Raw genomic sequence first — 14,118 nt, 5'->3', positions numbered from 1 at the left:
AACTAAAAGCAATGAATTTGTAGGCAATTCCTTGAGGATAACAGGTGCAGACAACTGAAAGAGTTGTTATATTCTGTGCGCAGGGTTTAATGGTGGGTTCATAACTACCTGACGGCCTAAAGTCACTCTAGTCTCCATGTTTCTGTTTCAGTGTTGCAAGCCTCTAACAGGAATGGAGCTCATAGGTCTCCCCAAGATCACAGTCACAGATGTATCTAAGTTTCCCAGCAGATGAAGTTTTCTCCTTCCCTAACTGCATTTATACACGCTGTTTTCTGGTTAAGTTTTGCAACTTGGATCACCAGGTCTAAGCTTGGACCTTCAAGCCCAGTTCTGTTTTAAAACTGATTCATATCCATGGACCATCTCTAATCCTTACACACAGTTTTGCCTATTCTCTTCTGCACCAGAAAGGAAGTGAGAGTGGGTGCTTATGTCATTGACATGAATGTTCTTCCTACCCAGTGACATTAGATGTTGCTTCACCTTCCTAAAGGCAGTTTTTCCTACATGAGCAGTGGTCCCATGACCGTGGGTAACTCTATACAAATATACTTTAGTCAGTGACACGTGCCATCCCTGAGCCCTAAAGCACCATTCCTGAGCCTTACGGAACAACCCTACTACCTGTTTTCAGCTGGAAAATAAGCTACTCAACCAGCTCCTTCCAAGCTATTTTGTCCATGGTTGCCCTTTGACTACTATGTGTGATAGGTGAGAAAATAAACTCTAGAAAGTCAAGGCTCCTAAAAGATGTTGAAATGCTGTTTGGTCAATTTTCCTTTTACTCCTAGATTAAAATATTTTCTCATGAACCAATCAGTTCCTTTACTTCTCAGCTCTAATGGTGTTTGTTGCTGTTACTTACCCAGCCATTTATTATGACCGCCTCAATTCTAATCCTCTCCTTCTGACCAGTACTATCTTTTTTTGCCATGTAACTGAGCTGGGCTCTAATCAGAGCGCTTCACAGACGTCACCTGCTCAACTGGAGCAGATACTCCCTAGGGTGCCTCAGGGTGACTTTTGGGTGTGAGTGTTGTTCTCCGCGGCTACGGCTCGTGTGAGCCCAAAAGCTCTCCCGAGAGGCCGTGGCCCCCCGAGGCTGGTGTGTAAGGAAGGACGGGAGCTGCTCCTGCAGGGCCCCGCTTCGGCTTCGGCTTCTCTCGTTCCCGCCTGGCACGGGGAGCGCTCGGCGGCTCCCGCCGCGCGGGGGCGCCCGGGGCCGGGCCGGGCCGGGCCGGGCCGGGCGGGCACATAAAGCCGGGCGGCCGCCGCGGGCTCCCCTCGCGGCCATGGGCGGCGCGCGGCGCGGGGCGCTGCTGGCGGCGCTGCAGGTGCGGCGGCTCCGCGGGACGGCGACGGGGCAGGGGGGACAGCGCGGGGACACCGAGCGGCCCCGGCTCCCACGGACACGCGGGGCCGCCTGCGGGGGAAGAGGCTCCCGCGTGGCGCGGGTGAAGCAGCCCCGCAGGCTTCCCCCGCAGAGCCAGCGCTCTCCTCTCTCCAACGCTCACCCGGATCTTTCCTTCCCTCTGCCAGGCATCGCTCTGCGCTTCCGAGAGCACCTGCGGGAACCTGGAGCAGTAAGTAACCACATGGGCACCTCTATGTCTGCCCTGAACAGCATTCGCATGGCAGGACGTGAGGTCGCTTTGCAGATCGTTGCCTTTGACCAAAGGATGGCTCTGCTACATCAAATCCGCTGCGTACAACCCCCTAATTACAACCTGGTGGCAGCTGCTCTTCTGCCTGTGTTAGAAACTGTTCTCTTCTCCCGGTACTATAAGTAGCCTGCAATAAGTCAGAACTACTTTACTAGAACTAGCTTTACTGGGTAGTCCTCCCTCTTGAAGGGCAGCAAAGTGCCACTGCAGGAACATTTACCAACTCAGAGTGAGCTTTTTCCAGGAGAGTTTTCATGTTCTCAGCTGTAAAAATGCCACAACTATGAAGAATAGCTCTTTGAAACTAAACCTGCAGGGGCTTTGCTCCATTCTCTTAATTACTGTTTTTTTTTCACTTCATAAATTGCATGAAATTTCTTGTCATAAATTAACAGCACAGATTTTCAATAGTGAGTTACGTACCTTCCTTCACAGATGCCTTCAGGACACGACTCACTGGACAAGCCTGTGGTATGTCTGGTAAGTTTGTTACTAACACAGAAAAACCTCAAAGATGAACAGTAATGCCCTTTTGGTAATGCAAACACTCTTCTCTCGTACAGGATGTGAAAGTTGCCTGTAGAATATGTTAAATTCCCTAGAACATTCATTTTATGTATCTTAGCATTGCTTTATAGCTCATATTCTGACAAACAAGGATGTTGATAGCAAGTAGATGAAGCTGGTTAGTCATTTGGTCCTCGGGCTGCTATAGGTTGATACTTGTTTCTCCAGGACATGCTCATTAGAAGTTGCTCTTTACAAATGGCATGGATTTCACACACAATACTTTAAGGCGGCTTCTGCAGTTTGGCTGACACGACACCCACGTGCGGGTGGGATCATCCCACACGAGCCCGGCAGGCCGGAGGCGCAGGCTGCCCCTCGGATGCTCCTCGGAAGAGACGGATGTTTCGAGGCAAAGCCCCAGCAGGGCAGAGTGTTCTTATTGCACGTGGCTTTCAACTGCATGAAATGGTTTTTCCAAGCAGTAATTTGCAAGAAAATGCAACTGAAATCAGCTGCATGAAGGAAATAGCTGCGACATGCAATTTCTGTAGAAACCCTGAGCTTGTGCTATGTGATTTGTGGAAGTTTGAGGCCTTCGAAACTGAACTTTAGGCTGAACTCTAGGCTGAGCCTAGAGTCTTTGTGAGTGTCTGACCCTAAGATCAACAGAAATATTCTCTTGGTAGTTCAGCTCCAGAAGAAGTAACTCACACGCAGTGAAATGACGGAATTCTTCTCGCTCCCTCCCTAAGGCTGCTGCTGCTGACCGTGCTGGCGCTGCTGCTCGGCCTCGTCGCCACGAGCTGCGTCAGGCTCTGCTGCTGCAGGACGAGGCCTCCAGCCCCGAGCTGCCCTCGGCTCCCCGGTGACCCGACCGTTGTCCTCGCTGGTGGCGACAGCCCTGCCCGGCGCGCGGGGACGCGTGAGTGTCCTTGGGGAGACAACTGCTCCGCAGCGCTTGGCGGCTGAAGCACTGAGAGGCCGCATCTACTCGTTGCAACAACTGTGGCTTCAGGTCTTGTCTTTTTTTCCTTCTCTTTACAGCATTCAGCTCTTTGCAGTGCCTTCCATGTGCCCCTAGTCCTCTGTCATATGTGGATACGGACAGGAAAACCCTGTCCCCTCCGGCTTACGATCTGTTTGCAATGGAGCCACCACCTTCTTACGAAGAAGCTATCAAAATAGGTACACAATATATTGAGGCAACAGCAGCAAACCAGAAACACAGGGACATCCCTGGAGAGGGGACATCAGGTAGTGGGCTGAACCCCATCCAGTGCCCACTTGATACAGTTAACGGAGATCCAGCAGCGTGGCCACATCCTAAAAACTCACAGGAGGCAGCACAAGGACACCTCAGCTCCAGCCCACTTCAGGTGGGGGGAAAAGCAAGGGAAGGACTGTAAGAGTTACAGAAGACACAAAGAATTTGCTTTTATAGGCACATTATTACAGAAAGACATTTCCTCTTGTGCCCTTGTAATGATCTGTCAGTTAGAAGAAACATTGCTCGTGACTGCTGTAATTTCCTGGTAAAGTTTCTTCAAGGATATGAAATAAAATGGCAGCAGTTTAAAAATGCTTGTACAAGTAAGACACGGATGCTTGCTTGTTTCCTAATTTAAGAAAGTGATTCCTTGTGTCCAGCACATGGCAGTAAAAAAGGTGGGGGAACATTGCTATCCTAGGAACACAGAGCCAGAACAGCACGAGGAGCAGACGCCTTTCCAGAACAGAAACTTCCCAAAGCTGATGTGAAAGCGGAATCCTAGTGTGAAAATGCTCCCCGGTTTGTCGCTGGTTTTGGGCAGGTTAACTGCCCAGCAACTGCTGCAGCCCTGAACCTGTTGCTATGTAACAGCCAATGTCCCTTAAACTGAAGACAAATTACAGACAAGGACACAAGTGTTTAGGGAGTGAAAGGTTGTATTTCACAACCAGAGACAAGGAATGAGGCAGATAGGAAGCGATGTTATTTTTGTTGGTTATGAGACCTGAGGGGATTGTCTCTGTGTTGCTTTAATCCTTAGATTTTAAGTATGAGTTTGCTTATGGGTGGGACCACTTTCCTATAGTTCTTTGCCTGCTATCGAACAAAATAGTCTCACGGACACCCTTCTCCACATGGTTGGGTATTATTAACATGGTTCAAATATTCATCCTCTTTGCTGATTGATCCTGAGGGGTCTGAAAATCAGCATGAACTGGAAGATACCGACTGTTTTGAAAAGCCAAGAGCACAACTCTCAGAATATACATAAAATTGCAATGCCAAATCTGTATGATCAGTTTTTTGTTGTTGTTGTTGTTGCTTTTTAATAAAAAAAATCAGAACAAACCTCTTCTTAGTGAAAGATGTAATCACTCTGTGCAAAATACCAAGAATTCCCTTCACGTTTCTCTTTTCTTGGAAAACACAGTAATATGGACTAACAGGAATACTCATTAGAGGATCCTCCCTATATAACCTAACCAAATATTACTGTGGGTGATGGCATGCATACCCAAACATTGTTACTTTATTAGTACAGCAAACTGTGAATGCTGTTCTAGGAGTCTGCATGGAAAAGCTCCTCTTTGCCACTCGGATACCTGCTACTGAGTAACTCAGGTGCTATTTGCCCTGTGCAGCAGCCTTTGCAGACAGGGGCTGGCACCTCCTTCTCTTGCCCTTATCTTCTCCCCTAGCACCCTGGGGTGCAGATTTGCACCACAGCAGTGTCTGTGTCGCCCGGTGCAGGCAGGGCTGCAGCGCCCGCAGTGATGGTCACAAAGGTGCCCAGGCGAAACCCAGGAGGTCTCCAGCTTTCCCGGCCTCCCCTCTCCGAAGTACCTTGGTTTCGGCCGCTGAATGTAGTCAAGTTTTCCCATAAGAACAAGTATTATGGAAACTATAATATATCACTTGCAGTATTTTAGATAAACGGAAAAATACCGAGTTCATTTTCTATTCTTACAAAAATAACTGGAGGAAGTCAGTGTCACCCCTGGAAATCATCTAATCATCTGATGCCCTAACCGAACTATCTGCCACGGCTGCAAACACTGCCTTTACCTAATCAAAAGCAACACTGTACTCAGGAGGCTTGAAAGGAGAGTCAGAGAGGATCCTAAGACCGTTGAACATGGGCCACCAAGAGTAATCTTCCTATTGCAGCTTTTTCATGAAAGATTGATATGTGTAGATACCATAACTTTATAGCCTGTTGTTACTAAGCAGCAGAAGTGGTGGGCAAAAAAAATTGCACAGCTTTTAGAAGACTATGCTCTGATAACCATTACTGCAAGAATTACCCTGGAGACAAGCACTAATGTTTTAAAAATGAAGACTGCTGCCAGCCAACAGGAATGAGACTAGAATCTCTGCTACAAATTCACGGCATGTGAACTGTTCACCAGCAGGCTCCCCAGGGAAGTGTTAATTCTATATTTAACTTGCATATAGCTTACTATGAGAGTTGCAGGAAAAGGTTGATTTAACAAATCTGTCCTTCTTAATCATCTTCTCCTGTCGTAGTCTCTCTCCCTCTTATTCTTCTGCAACAAGATGGAGAATAGGCAGGAATAATTTTTAAGACTAAGTGGTTTATTAGTCAGTATAATTATTCAGCTGCCTCCCTCTGGAGAGCTGAACACGCTCAGTCCTCGGTGTCCCTAGGTCACGATCCAGCAACTGAACCTTCCCGTCAAAAGAACATTCAGAAAAAAAAATGTTTGCCTTTGCAAAGGGAAGATAAATTAGAATTCTGTGTCCTAGAGAATATGGGCTACCAGCTACCCAAGGATAACTGCATTTCTATTTAAAATAAACTACCAACAATAAAGGCCTCTCCCAAACTCTAAACCTCAATTACTTAATGGCTGTGAGTTCCAAACTCTGTGCTCAGAAAGTGCAGGTAATCTTAGGACTTTTCTTTATTTCCCTTGATATACCCTGAATTCTTTTGTATTTCTCTTGTCTCTTCAGGATAGAAAAAGCAAAATGGAACACAATATTCTAGGTATTAAACACATGATTGTTTAATATAATGGCATGATGACATTTGCAGTGTCTTCTATACCACTTTTAAGTATTTTAACACAACATTTGCCTTTTTATAAGGCTAATGTTCATCACTGGGCACTGCTTCTTGGCAGAACTATTTCACACTAGCACCCACATCTAGCCAGCATTTTGTGAACACTACAAATGATTTTCATGCAAGCACATCAGCATTTGCCAATATTGTATCAGGTCCACAAATGATAAGTCTACTAGGAATAATTTGGAATTTTTCTCCTGAAACTCTTGATTTTTTCAATTATAAATTTATAATTTTTGCAGAATTTTCAATTAAAAATCTTCATTCTTCAAGCAATGTGTGATGCCATCGTGCTACATTTGTGCCTGTTTTGCTGACCCAAAAGAAACCACAGAGCAGGAGCATTCCACATTAAAATCACCAGGTATATCCTGGCAAATATGTTCTAAAAGCTTAAAGCAAAAAATGTCAACTGGTATGGAGTGTGTTAAGTCACCTACGAGGAAAGCCAGGACACTACTAAAAACACTCAGCAGATACTGAATTACGAAGACAGAGTAAGAGAAAGGCGGCGTCAAAACCAGAATCCTGTATGCAAATTAACAAATGCCATTAATTTTCAGTACAGATTACATTTCTACGTAACGCAGGATGTCTGCAAATTTCACCCTGATAGGGTCAGCTAACACACGATCTTTAAACTCCACTTTTGACTAAACCTTGATCATTATTTTGGCTCCTTTATTATCTGTATGAAGTAGCAAATTTGTATATTGCTCACTGGCTTTTTGTTTCCTACCACAAAGGACACGGTGATGAACGCGCGCTCAGCAGAGGGGCTGCAGGAAACGGCAGGGGCTTCCTGGCAGACACAGGGATATAAACGCGGCGAGTGAGAAGCCGGCGACGCGAGAGGGCAGTCCTGCACTTTGCAGTGGGACTGCATCCTCCCTGGGGACTGCTCAGGGGAGAGAGCAGCTCTGGCTGTTGCACAGAGGAAATGGTGGTTGAAAGCCTGGGTTTTGCTGGATTCTGCAGAGATTGCTCTGCATTCAAGGCCTGAGCTTGCTGGAGGAGGACGAGCGAGCTGCCGGGCCAGGCTGCCTCCCGTTCCCGGCATCCTCCTGCTTTCAGACTCTTCCACCTCGTGCAGCAGCTACGGGAGAGCAGAGCTCCCCGGGTCTGGAGAGGGGCCAGCGCTCACGGGACGCCAGCTCCAACTGCAAGACCCCGAACTTTAGATGCCCACAGAGCATTGGCCAAGCTGACCCCAACTCCCACGGGGGTTAACAGCCGCCTGTCTCACTCCAGGTCACCTTGGTGACAACTGCCCTGCAGGAATAAGTTCCTGTGTCCTTAACAGCTTGTGGGAGCCCTTAGGCACAGCCACCTCTTTGGAGAAGCAGGGCAGGCACAGAGGAAGCAGCACCACAGAGCAGCTTCAGCGTGTGTATATGGAAAAGAAGCTGGGCACAGGGAATAAGGCCCTTCCCACTTCTCCTGGCTTCCTAGCAGGGAAGGGTATAATCCCGTATTTTCCTCCACCACCTATGAAAAATGTTGTCTTGCTCAAGCTCTAATTAATTACAAACTAAGCTATTTCTCTGACCTAATCAGGCTGCAAGAGCATAGGATTTTCTTTGCATATCAGAAGTAGCTAAGTCTGCTCCCCACACTGTTATCTCAGTCTTCTATCAAAATCATCTGAGTCCTTTTCAGGGAAAACTGATAATCAAAGAGTAATAGATGGCCCTGGCCTTCTGTTCTCAACGAGGCAGATTAGGGCAGCCTCTGCTCATTAGTTACAGCTGCACTTAACAGGTTTCTTCTGATCAACAGCACTGCAGAAACCTTGTCCTCCAAATGGTAAAATCATGAACAGGGGCTTTATAAATTGCACTTCAGGGCTTGCAGCAAAAAGGTGTCTTCCCACTTTAAAAATAAATATGTATAAAAATATATTTGTGTAGGATGCAGTCATGCCTTAGAACTGCCCTTGCATGTAGGGAATAGAGAGAGAGAAAGGGACTGAAGATACGTAACAAGCTAATGTCAGAGAAGGGATTAAAAGGCAGATCTCCTGAATCCTGATGTAGAGTAACAGCTTGGAAGTACTGCTCCAACATGCCCTGTGCTGCTCAGAGCTGGGAGCAGGATGGAAAAGAGTGCCTGCTGATCCCCTTTTCTGTTTAATGGGCGAGCTGCAGAAACCCAGCACTTCTTGTTAACATTAGGCTCAGCAGGCAGCTTCCCTTCAGCCTGCCTTTTCACATGGACTAGGAAGTGGATACTGGGAGTTCCTACCCTTACTCCACGGTAAGTTAACATTAATGTCTTTAAAATTTACTATCCACACCCAAAAATGTGGAATGGAATTCTTATTGTCTTAATTTCTACTGCTGCTCTCCATCCAAGTTTCTTTCTCTTCTGATTTTGCTTGTGCTGTGGCTAGCTCTACGTATCTCTCAATATGGGATCAGACTTTGCGATCCTAGAAACTCTGTTTTGCTGTTGATGTTCTTTATAAATCTAGCCACAACCTAAAGAGGTTGCTGTTGATCACAGCTAACTTGGTGATTTTTTTTTTCTTTTTAAATGCAGTGTCCTTCACTAGAGCTATGTTAGCACCATACTGACACAAGTGGTCAGCTTTTTTGGTTGGTTTTATCAGGCTGTCCTTGCCTGTTCTAGGAAGGCACTGAGAAGTGTGAAATCCTGTCAACACTGGTATTTAAATGATTCTCCTTCAGGGTGCTAAAAGTTTCTGTCATCTGGCTGAGGAAATCTGCCTGCAGCTGCTGTGCAAGTGCTATTGTGTCCTGCTGCATTTGCAGGCCTGGTAGATGACCTCCACCAAGACACTTCCTCCCCTACGTCTCTGTTCCTTTTCCCATCCTGTCTGTCCCATGTTTAAGACATACGTATTTCAGAACGGAAAACTCCCCAAAAGAGCCAACCAGAGTGTAAATCTGGTCACAGAAGGGTCTTCTGTGTATTCAGGCACAAAATATCCTTAGAAGTCCTTGAGCTGCTACGGTAACAGTGCCTGGTTTTCTAGAACATCTTATCTATTGACCAAACTTCCAAACATTTCAGAATATGTAACCTTCAGTAGAGGCTTTCCTTATAGTTAGGACACGGATAAGATTTCTGTCTTGTGCGCCTCCTCCATTAACTAATAAGGAGGAGCTCATGCTGCAGGCTTCCCTATGGTGGGGGTATTAAAAGATCCCTCTTCTCCGTGCGGTTTCCCAGGATTTTTGGGAGCATCACGTCTTTGTAACCTCCATTTCCCTATCAACCTTGGTTTAAACTGGCCAGTGGATTTGAAAATTAGCGGGTGGGGAGGGGAAAGAGGGGAGACAGGATGCAGACGGACAGCGCGATTACAAAGCTCCGCTTCCTTCGGAAGCAGGTTAAAAACACCCAGGCGGGAGAGCTGCTCCCGCAGCGGCCGGATAAGGGATCTCGCGCTGCTCCTGTGTCACCCCCCGGCAGCCTCGTCTCCCTCCTCTTCCCTCACCCTGAGCACCTGTGCTCAGGAAGAAAAGGCAGCCTTGGGAATTGCCTTCACAGTTCAGCAGCTTTATAGCCCACGGCAAACTCTACCTTGGCTCTGTCACAGAATTCGGGTTGCACATCCCCTCACAGCCAAGCTCGTACATGATGCAAGTAAGTGCTGCGCTTATGACTTTATGATCAATGCATTATAATCTTTGGAGAGTATTAAGAGGTAAACCTGCAACCTCCACAGCGAAGCATCGATCGGGTTTAGATACAGAGAAAAGACACTCCTGGTTCTGCCTTTCACTTGCCTCTGCCTCACTGCCCTGGCTGCTGTTTCCAAGTCTGGAATACTCGGATGATCGGAAATCCCTGCAGGTCCAGGGATGGCATCTTTGTTCCATGTTCATTCAGTGCCTATGACTCAGGTCCTAGGTGTGTCAGCATAATATTTAAAAATAAAATTGCATCAACTCTTGACCCTAAAGTAGGAAATGGCATTTCATTGGGTTAGTCTGCGAGAGGATTTTTTAAATTCTTCTAAAACCTAAGTCTTAAGTCTGACTGGTTCAAAAGAGTGTCTTCCACTGATCAGCAAATGCATGGCCAGCTATGCAGATTTGCCACATACACCTTCTGAAAACTGCTGAAGGAGTGGTCCATGTCCGCAGCATGCTGGTACACTTAAGATGCAGTAGCTATATGATGCTGCTTTAAAAAACTCAGTTACCTTAACAACAAGTAAGCTAAAAATCTTGGTTCAATAGAGAAGTTTGTGGGCACCTGCATTTCATTCTGTCTGAATTGTCAGCTGGATCTTTGGCCCCCAACTAGGGGTCTATATTCTAAAAATAGCAACTAGGGAGGTGCTGGAAGGAATAAATTGTTGGCTCAAGTGTCAGACAAGTAATAGGTATTGATCTGGGTTGAGGGATGAAGTGTCTATTGCATCTATTTAAGATGCAAGTGGGATAAGTAGAAGTGCGTATGAGGAAAAGAACTATACCTGAGCCAGCCTCCTGCAAAGATCTGTAGTGTATTTTTATCCGCCTGTTGGCTTTTTGTTCTCTTAACACTCTGAATATATTAAATGTCATTACATTCATAGGATTGCTAGCTTAGGAAATTTCCAGGTCTCAAACCCAAGGCTTCTTCTCATTCTCTTAAGTATTGCCCCCAACTCAAGACATGACTCCTAGTTTTCCAGGCTGATTTTGACTGGCATCTGGATTTCAAGGTACACAGAGCCAACGAAGATTCATTTCAGATGTAAACACTAAAACGATGCTATGGCTTGGCAGCTTGCACGAGCACTTCACTTGTATAAGCTTGTTCACTTCTCCCTTGCTGAAGCTCAGACTTTGTTGTGTAAACTGCAATCTTAGTTCAGAAGTTCTCTCTTTTCTTCTTACCACCCTCCCCACAAGACATCAAACCAGGCTGACTCAGAAGCTTTGCCTCCCTCCATTGTGCAGGAAATACTGTCCTTTACCCCAACCAACGCTTCCCAAGTGGCTGCATCCTTCTCAAAAGGGAGTTATTGGGGAAATAACATAGAAATGGTGTTCTCTGAAGCAGGTGGGAGGAAGCTGCCCTCTACATAGGGTCTTCATGTCTTTTTTTAAAAGCACTAGCCGGCAGTATTTGTGCGATTAGCTAACCAGAGGGCCATAAAGTCAACATACCACTGTATTTTTTCCTGCCTTCTTCCACAAGATGGCATTAGTGAGCCTAGAGCCTATATTAATGTCCAGCTATTGCAGCTCAGTCTTTCCTAAATTCTCAAGTGAAGTACCTTGGAAAGTACTTCAACGCTGCTGCCTCTCAGGCAAGAAAGAGAATTTCTTCCGAGTCACATTTTTCCCTCAGTCCACATCCCACTTCAGCATCACTTCAGAGCCCAGGTAAGTGCAAAAGCAGCCAGCCAAGAGCCTTCGGTCTTCTCTGGAAGATAAACATCCTGCCTTTGAAGAGATATTAAACCAAGACCAAGAGAAGACGAGCTAAAAATCTATCTAGAGCACGACTCAGTCACAATTATGCAAAAGAGCATGAGAGAAAGAGGAAGAAAGAATGGTTATTCTGTGTGACAAATGACTGAAAAGAGGACATGACCCTCTTAAACAGGGCTGTTGAAACCATCAAGGGTTAGCAAGCAGAGTGGATCTTTTATGGCAATTAAAAGTGAGTCGATTGAACCTGCTAGCATAGGATATATCCAATATCCTGTGCATTTATGTAGAACTGTGACTCTGAAGCTACCCAAGATTTAGAACTCATTACTCCAGATTCCTAACACCCAAAGACAGCAACTGCTTCCAACTAATAAAAATCTTTCCAGTTTTCCTTTAAAAAATAAGAGGTAAGAGATTGCCTTTTATCCATATACTGTTTCACCTTCCCTACTCACAGCACTCAAAACAATAATCCCCTTTCTTTTGATTTGAAGTCAGCCTTACTACTGACTTTTTTCCCCAATACTAAAAGATCAAACAGGGCCTGTAATAAATAGTTGCAGTTTGCTTAGATGTGAATCAGCTGGAGGTTTTCCAAATCTAATTTAATCTAAAATCTCCTGTTGTTCTCCAGTGTAGATGCCAGGGATGCATTCAGGTGGATAATGCTGTCCACTAAGCGCGTGCTGATCTCTCAAGGTGCGTTTTAGCCGTGAACAACAGGCCAGAACCCTCTGCACTACACGGCAAATGACCTGGATACACACAGCCACCCCAAACTGGGCATAGTCTCTGCTATGCCTCTGCTGTCTTCTGCACTGATAAAAGATTTTGTCATCATCCACACATGCAAAAATCATACTGTTTCTTACTTTTCCCCAATCCGCATACCATTTAAAAAAAAAAAAAAAGCCATTTAAAATGACAAAACTGCCAATTCAAATGTTTCTCTCCATTCAGTGCAGACTCTTTCCTGGATTTGGTACCATGGCCAAATCTAGAATGATTGTCTGCATCTCCATCCAACCTAGGACTGCGGCTTTGAGGATCTCTAAGTTAATAATAGAGCCCTCAGATGGTAGCATCCTGCAGACTGCTTAGTTTTTATCTGTTTCCTCTTTTCAAGAGCATATTTAACAGCTGCAGTGGTGTGTATCCCACTTTCCACCACAGACGACAGCTTCTTACAGATGAAGAAGCAGACATTAACTAGCATCAAACACTGGGATGCAGTTGTATGCTCATATAAGCTCATGGCAAGTATCTCAAAGGCAGCGTTATGGCCTTTTCTATCTTTTTCCCTAGGGCTTTTCCTGTTTTTCCCTTGGCTGCAGCTATGTAACTGCTCAGCTGTTGGGTGTCTAGGTAGCATTCCTGGAGCACCGTGAACCATGACTGCTGGCCTTGGTGTTAAAGGGGCCTCATGCAGCAGCCCTGCAGCCTAACATGGCTTGAGCTTCTCAGATTCTCAGTTTCCCCTGTCTCTCCAGCTGATTCACACACACCTTGGATGCCTATCGGCCCTCAGCTAAAAGCCACGGTGCTTTAGATAGCCCGTGGGGAGAAAAGGGTCCCTCCAGGACCTGGTTTATAGTGCCAAGCCAGATGATGCCTATGACAGCAAAGCAGCTTCCCTGCAGCCGTACGATGCAGTCCTGCAATCCATTAGGATGATGCTCTGACTTCTGGCAAGACCCTTTGCTCCTACGGAAGTCTAAAACTAGACCGATCTATCTAGTTTAAACCCCAAAATATTCTAGGAGGTTCGTGTGAACCATGGCCGTTTTGCTGTTTCGCTAGTCCTCTGGACACAATTCTTTCCTGAAGATGTTGAGCGTATAATACAAGACCATTGCTCGGAGTATGCTAAAACTTGCACAATCTAAGTATGATATTTAATATATTTCTACTGAATGCAGGTCTAGAATAAACAGTTGCCTAAAGCAGCCCATGGGAAATGCCATGTGAGCTGGATACCTCGTCAGCCTGTTTACCTGCTCGTACTGTGCTGGCGGGCTGGATGCTCTGCTGATTCTACCTGTGCAATGGTTTTTTTGTTATTGCACTGCTTAGACTGGCATTGCATCATCCTATACAGTGAGAGTTCAAAACAGGCTGGTGATTACTGTGTGTGCTGCTGATTTTTGTCCCTCTGAGAAAACTGGTGAGAAGAAATCGGACAAAGAAGAAGGGACAAAGGAGATGCTCTTGTACGTGAGCTGTTTTATCAGAAATGGATGAGCTGCCTGAAAAGAGGAAAAAGAAATGCAATTTACTACTACTTTGCATAGTGCTTTTGGGTGGAAGATGCTGTATAAACATCCCTCCTGTGGAAAATCATGTTTCAGAAGTAAATTGCTTTGATCAAAAGAAGAAAAAACAAACCACAAAACCAAAAATGTAAGAAGTAATTCTGCTCCAGCCCAGAAAAGGAACAGATCTTTCTCCTCTCCAGTTTCT

General features: G+C 45.7%; 1 protein-coding gene across 1 annotated transcript; it reads left to right on the top strand.

Annotated features, from left to right (window-relative positions):
* Positions 1–1,295: 1,295 nt before the first annotated feature.
* On the top strand, positions 1,296–7,489 carry TMEM52 (transmembrane protein 52). The gene is made up of 7 exons (XM_088536104.1): positions 1,296–1,337; positions 1,543–1,586; positions 2,103–2,147; positions 2,930–3,099; positions 3,222–3,553; positions 4,866–5,006; positions 7,238–7,489. The coding sequence occupies exons 1-7, from the start codon at positions 1,296–1,298 to the stop codon at positions 7,487–7,489; spliced, it is 1,026 nt and encodes a 341-aa protein (XP_088392230.1).
* Positions 7,490–14,118: the final 6,629 nt, after the last annotated feature.

This window comes from Tinamus guttatus, unplaced genomic scaffold, assembly GCF_059628265.1.
Source record: "Tinamus guttatus ecotype Peru unplaced genomic scaffold, ASM5962826v1 Tinamus_guttatus_pri_ptg000652l, whole genome shotgun sequence".
In the NCBI taxonomy this organism is placed as follows: Eukaryota; Metazoa; Chordata; class Aves; order Tinamiformes; family Tinamidae; genus Tinamus; species Tinamus guttatus.
The sequence above is the reverse complement of the archived record's forward strand: the minus strand, read 5'-3'. Positions and strand labels throughout refer to the sequence as shown.

Coding starts and splice junctions, on each gene's coding strand:
- TMEM52 (XM_088536104.1), top strand. CDS start 1,296: ATGGGCGGCGCGCGGCGCGGGGCGCTGCTGGCGGCGCTGCAG. Junction 1,587..2,102: donor ACCTGCGGGAACCTGGAGCA/GTAAGTAACCAC, acceptor CTTCCTTCACAG/ATGCCTTCAGGACACGACTC. Junction 2,148..2,929: donor ACAAGCCTGTGGTATGTCTG/GTAAGTTTGTTA, acceptor TCCCTCCCTAAG/GCTGCTGCTGCTGACCGTGC.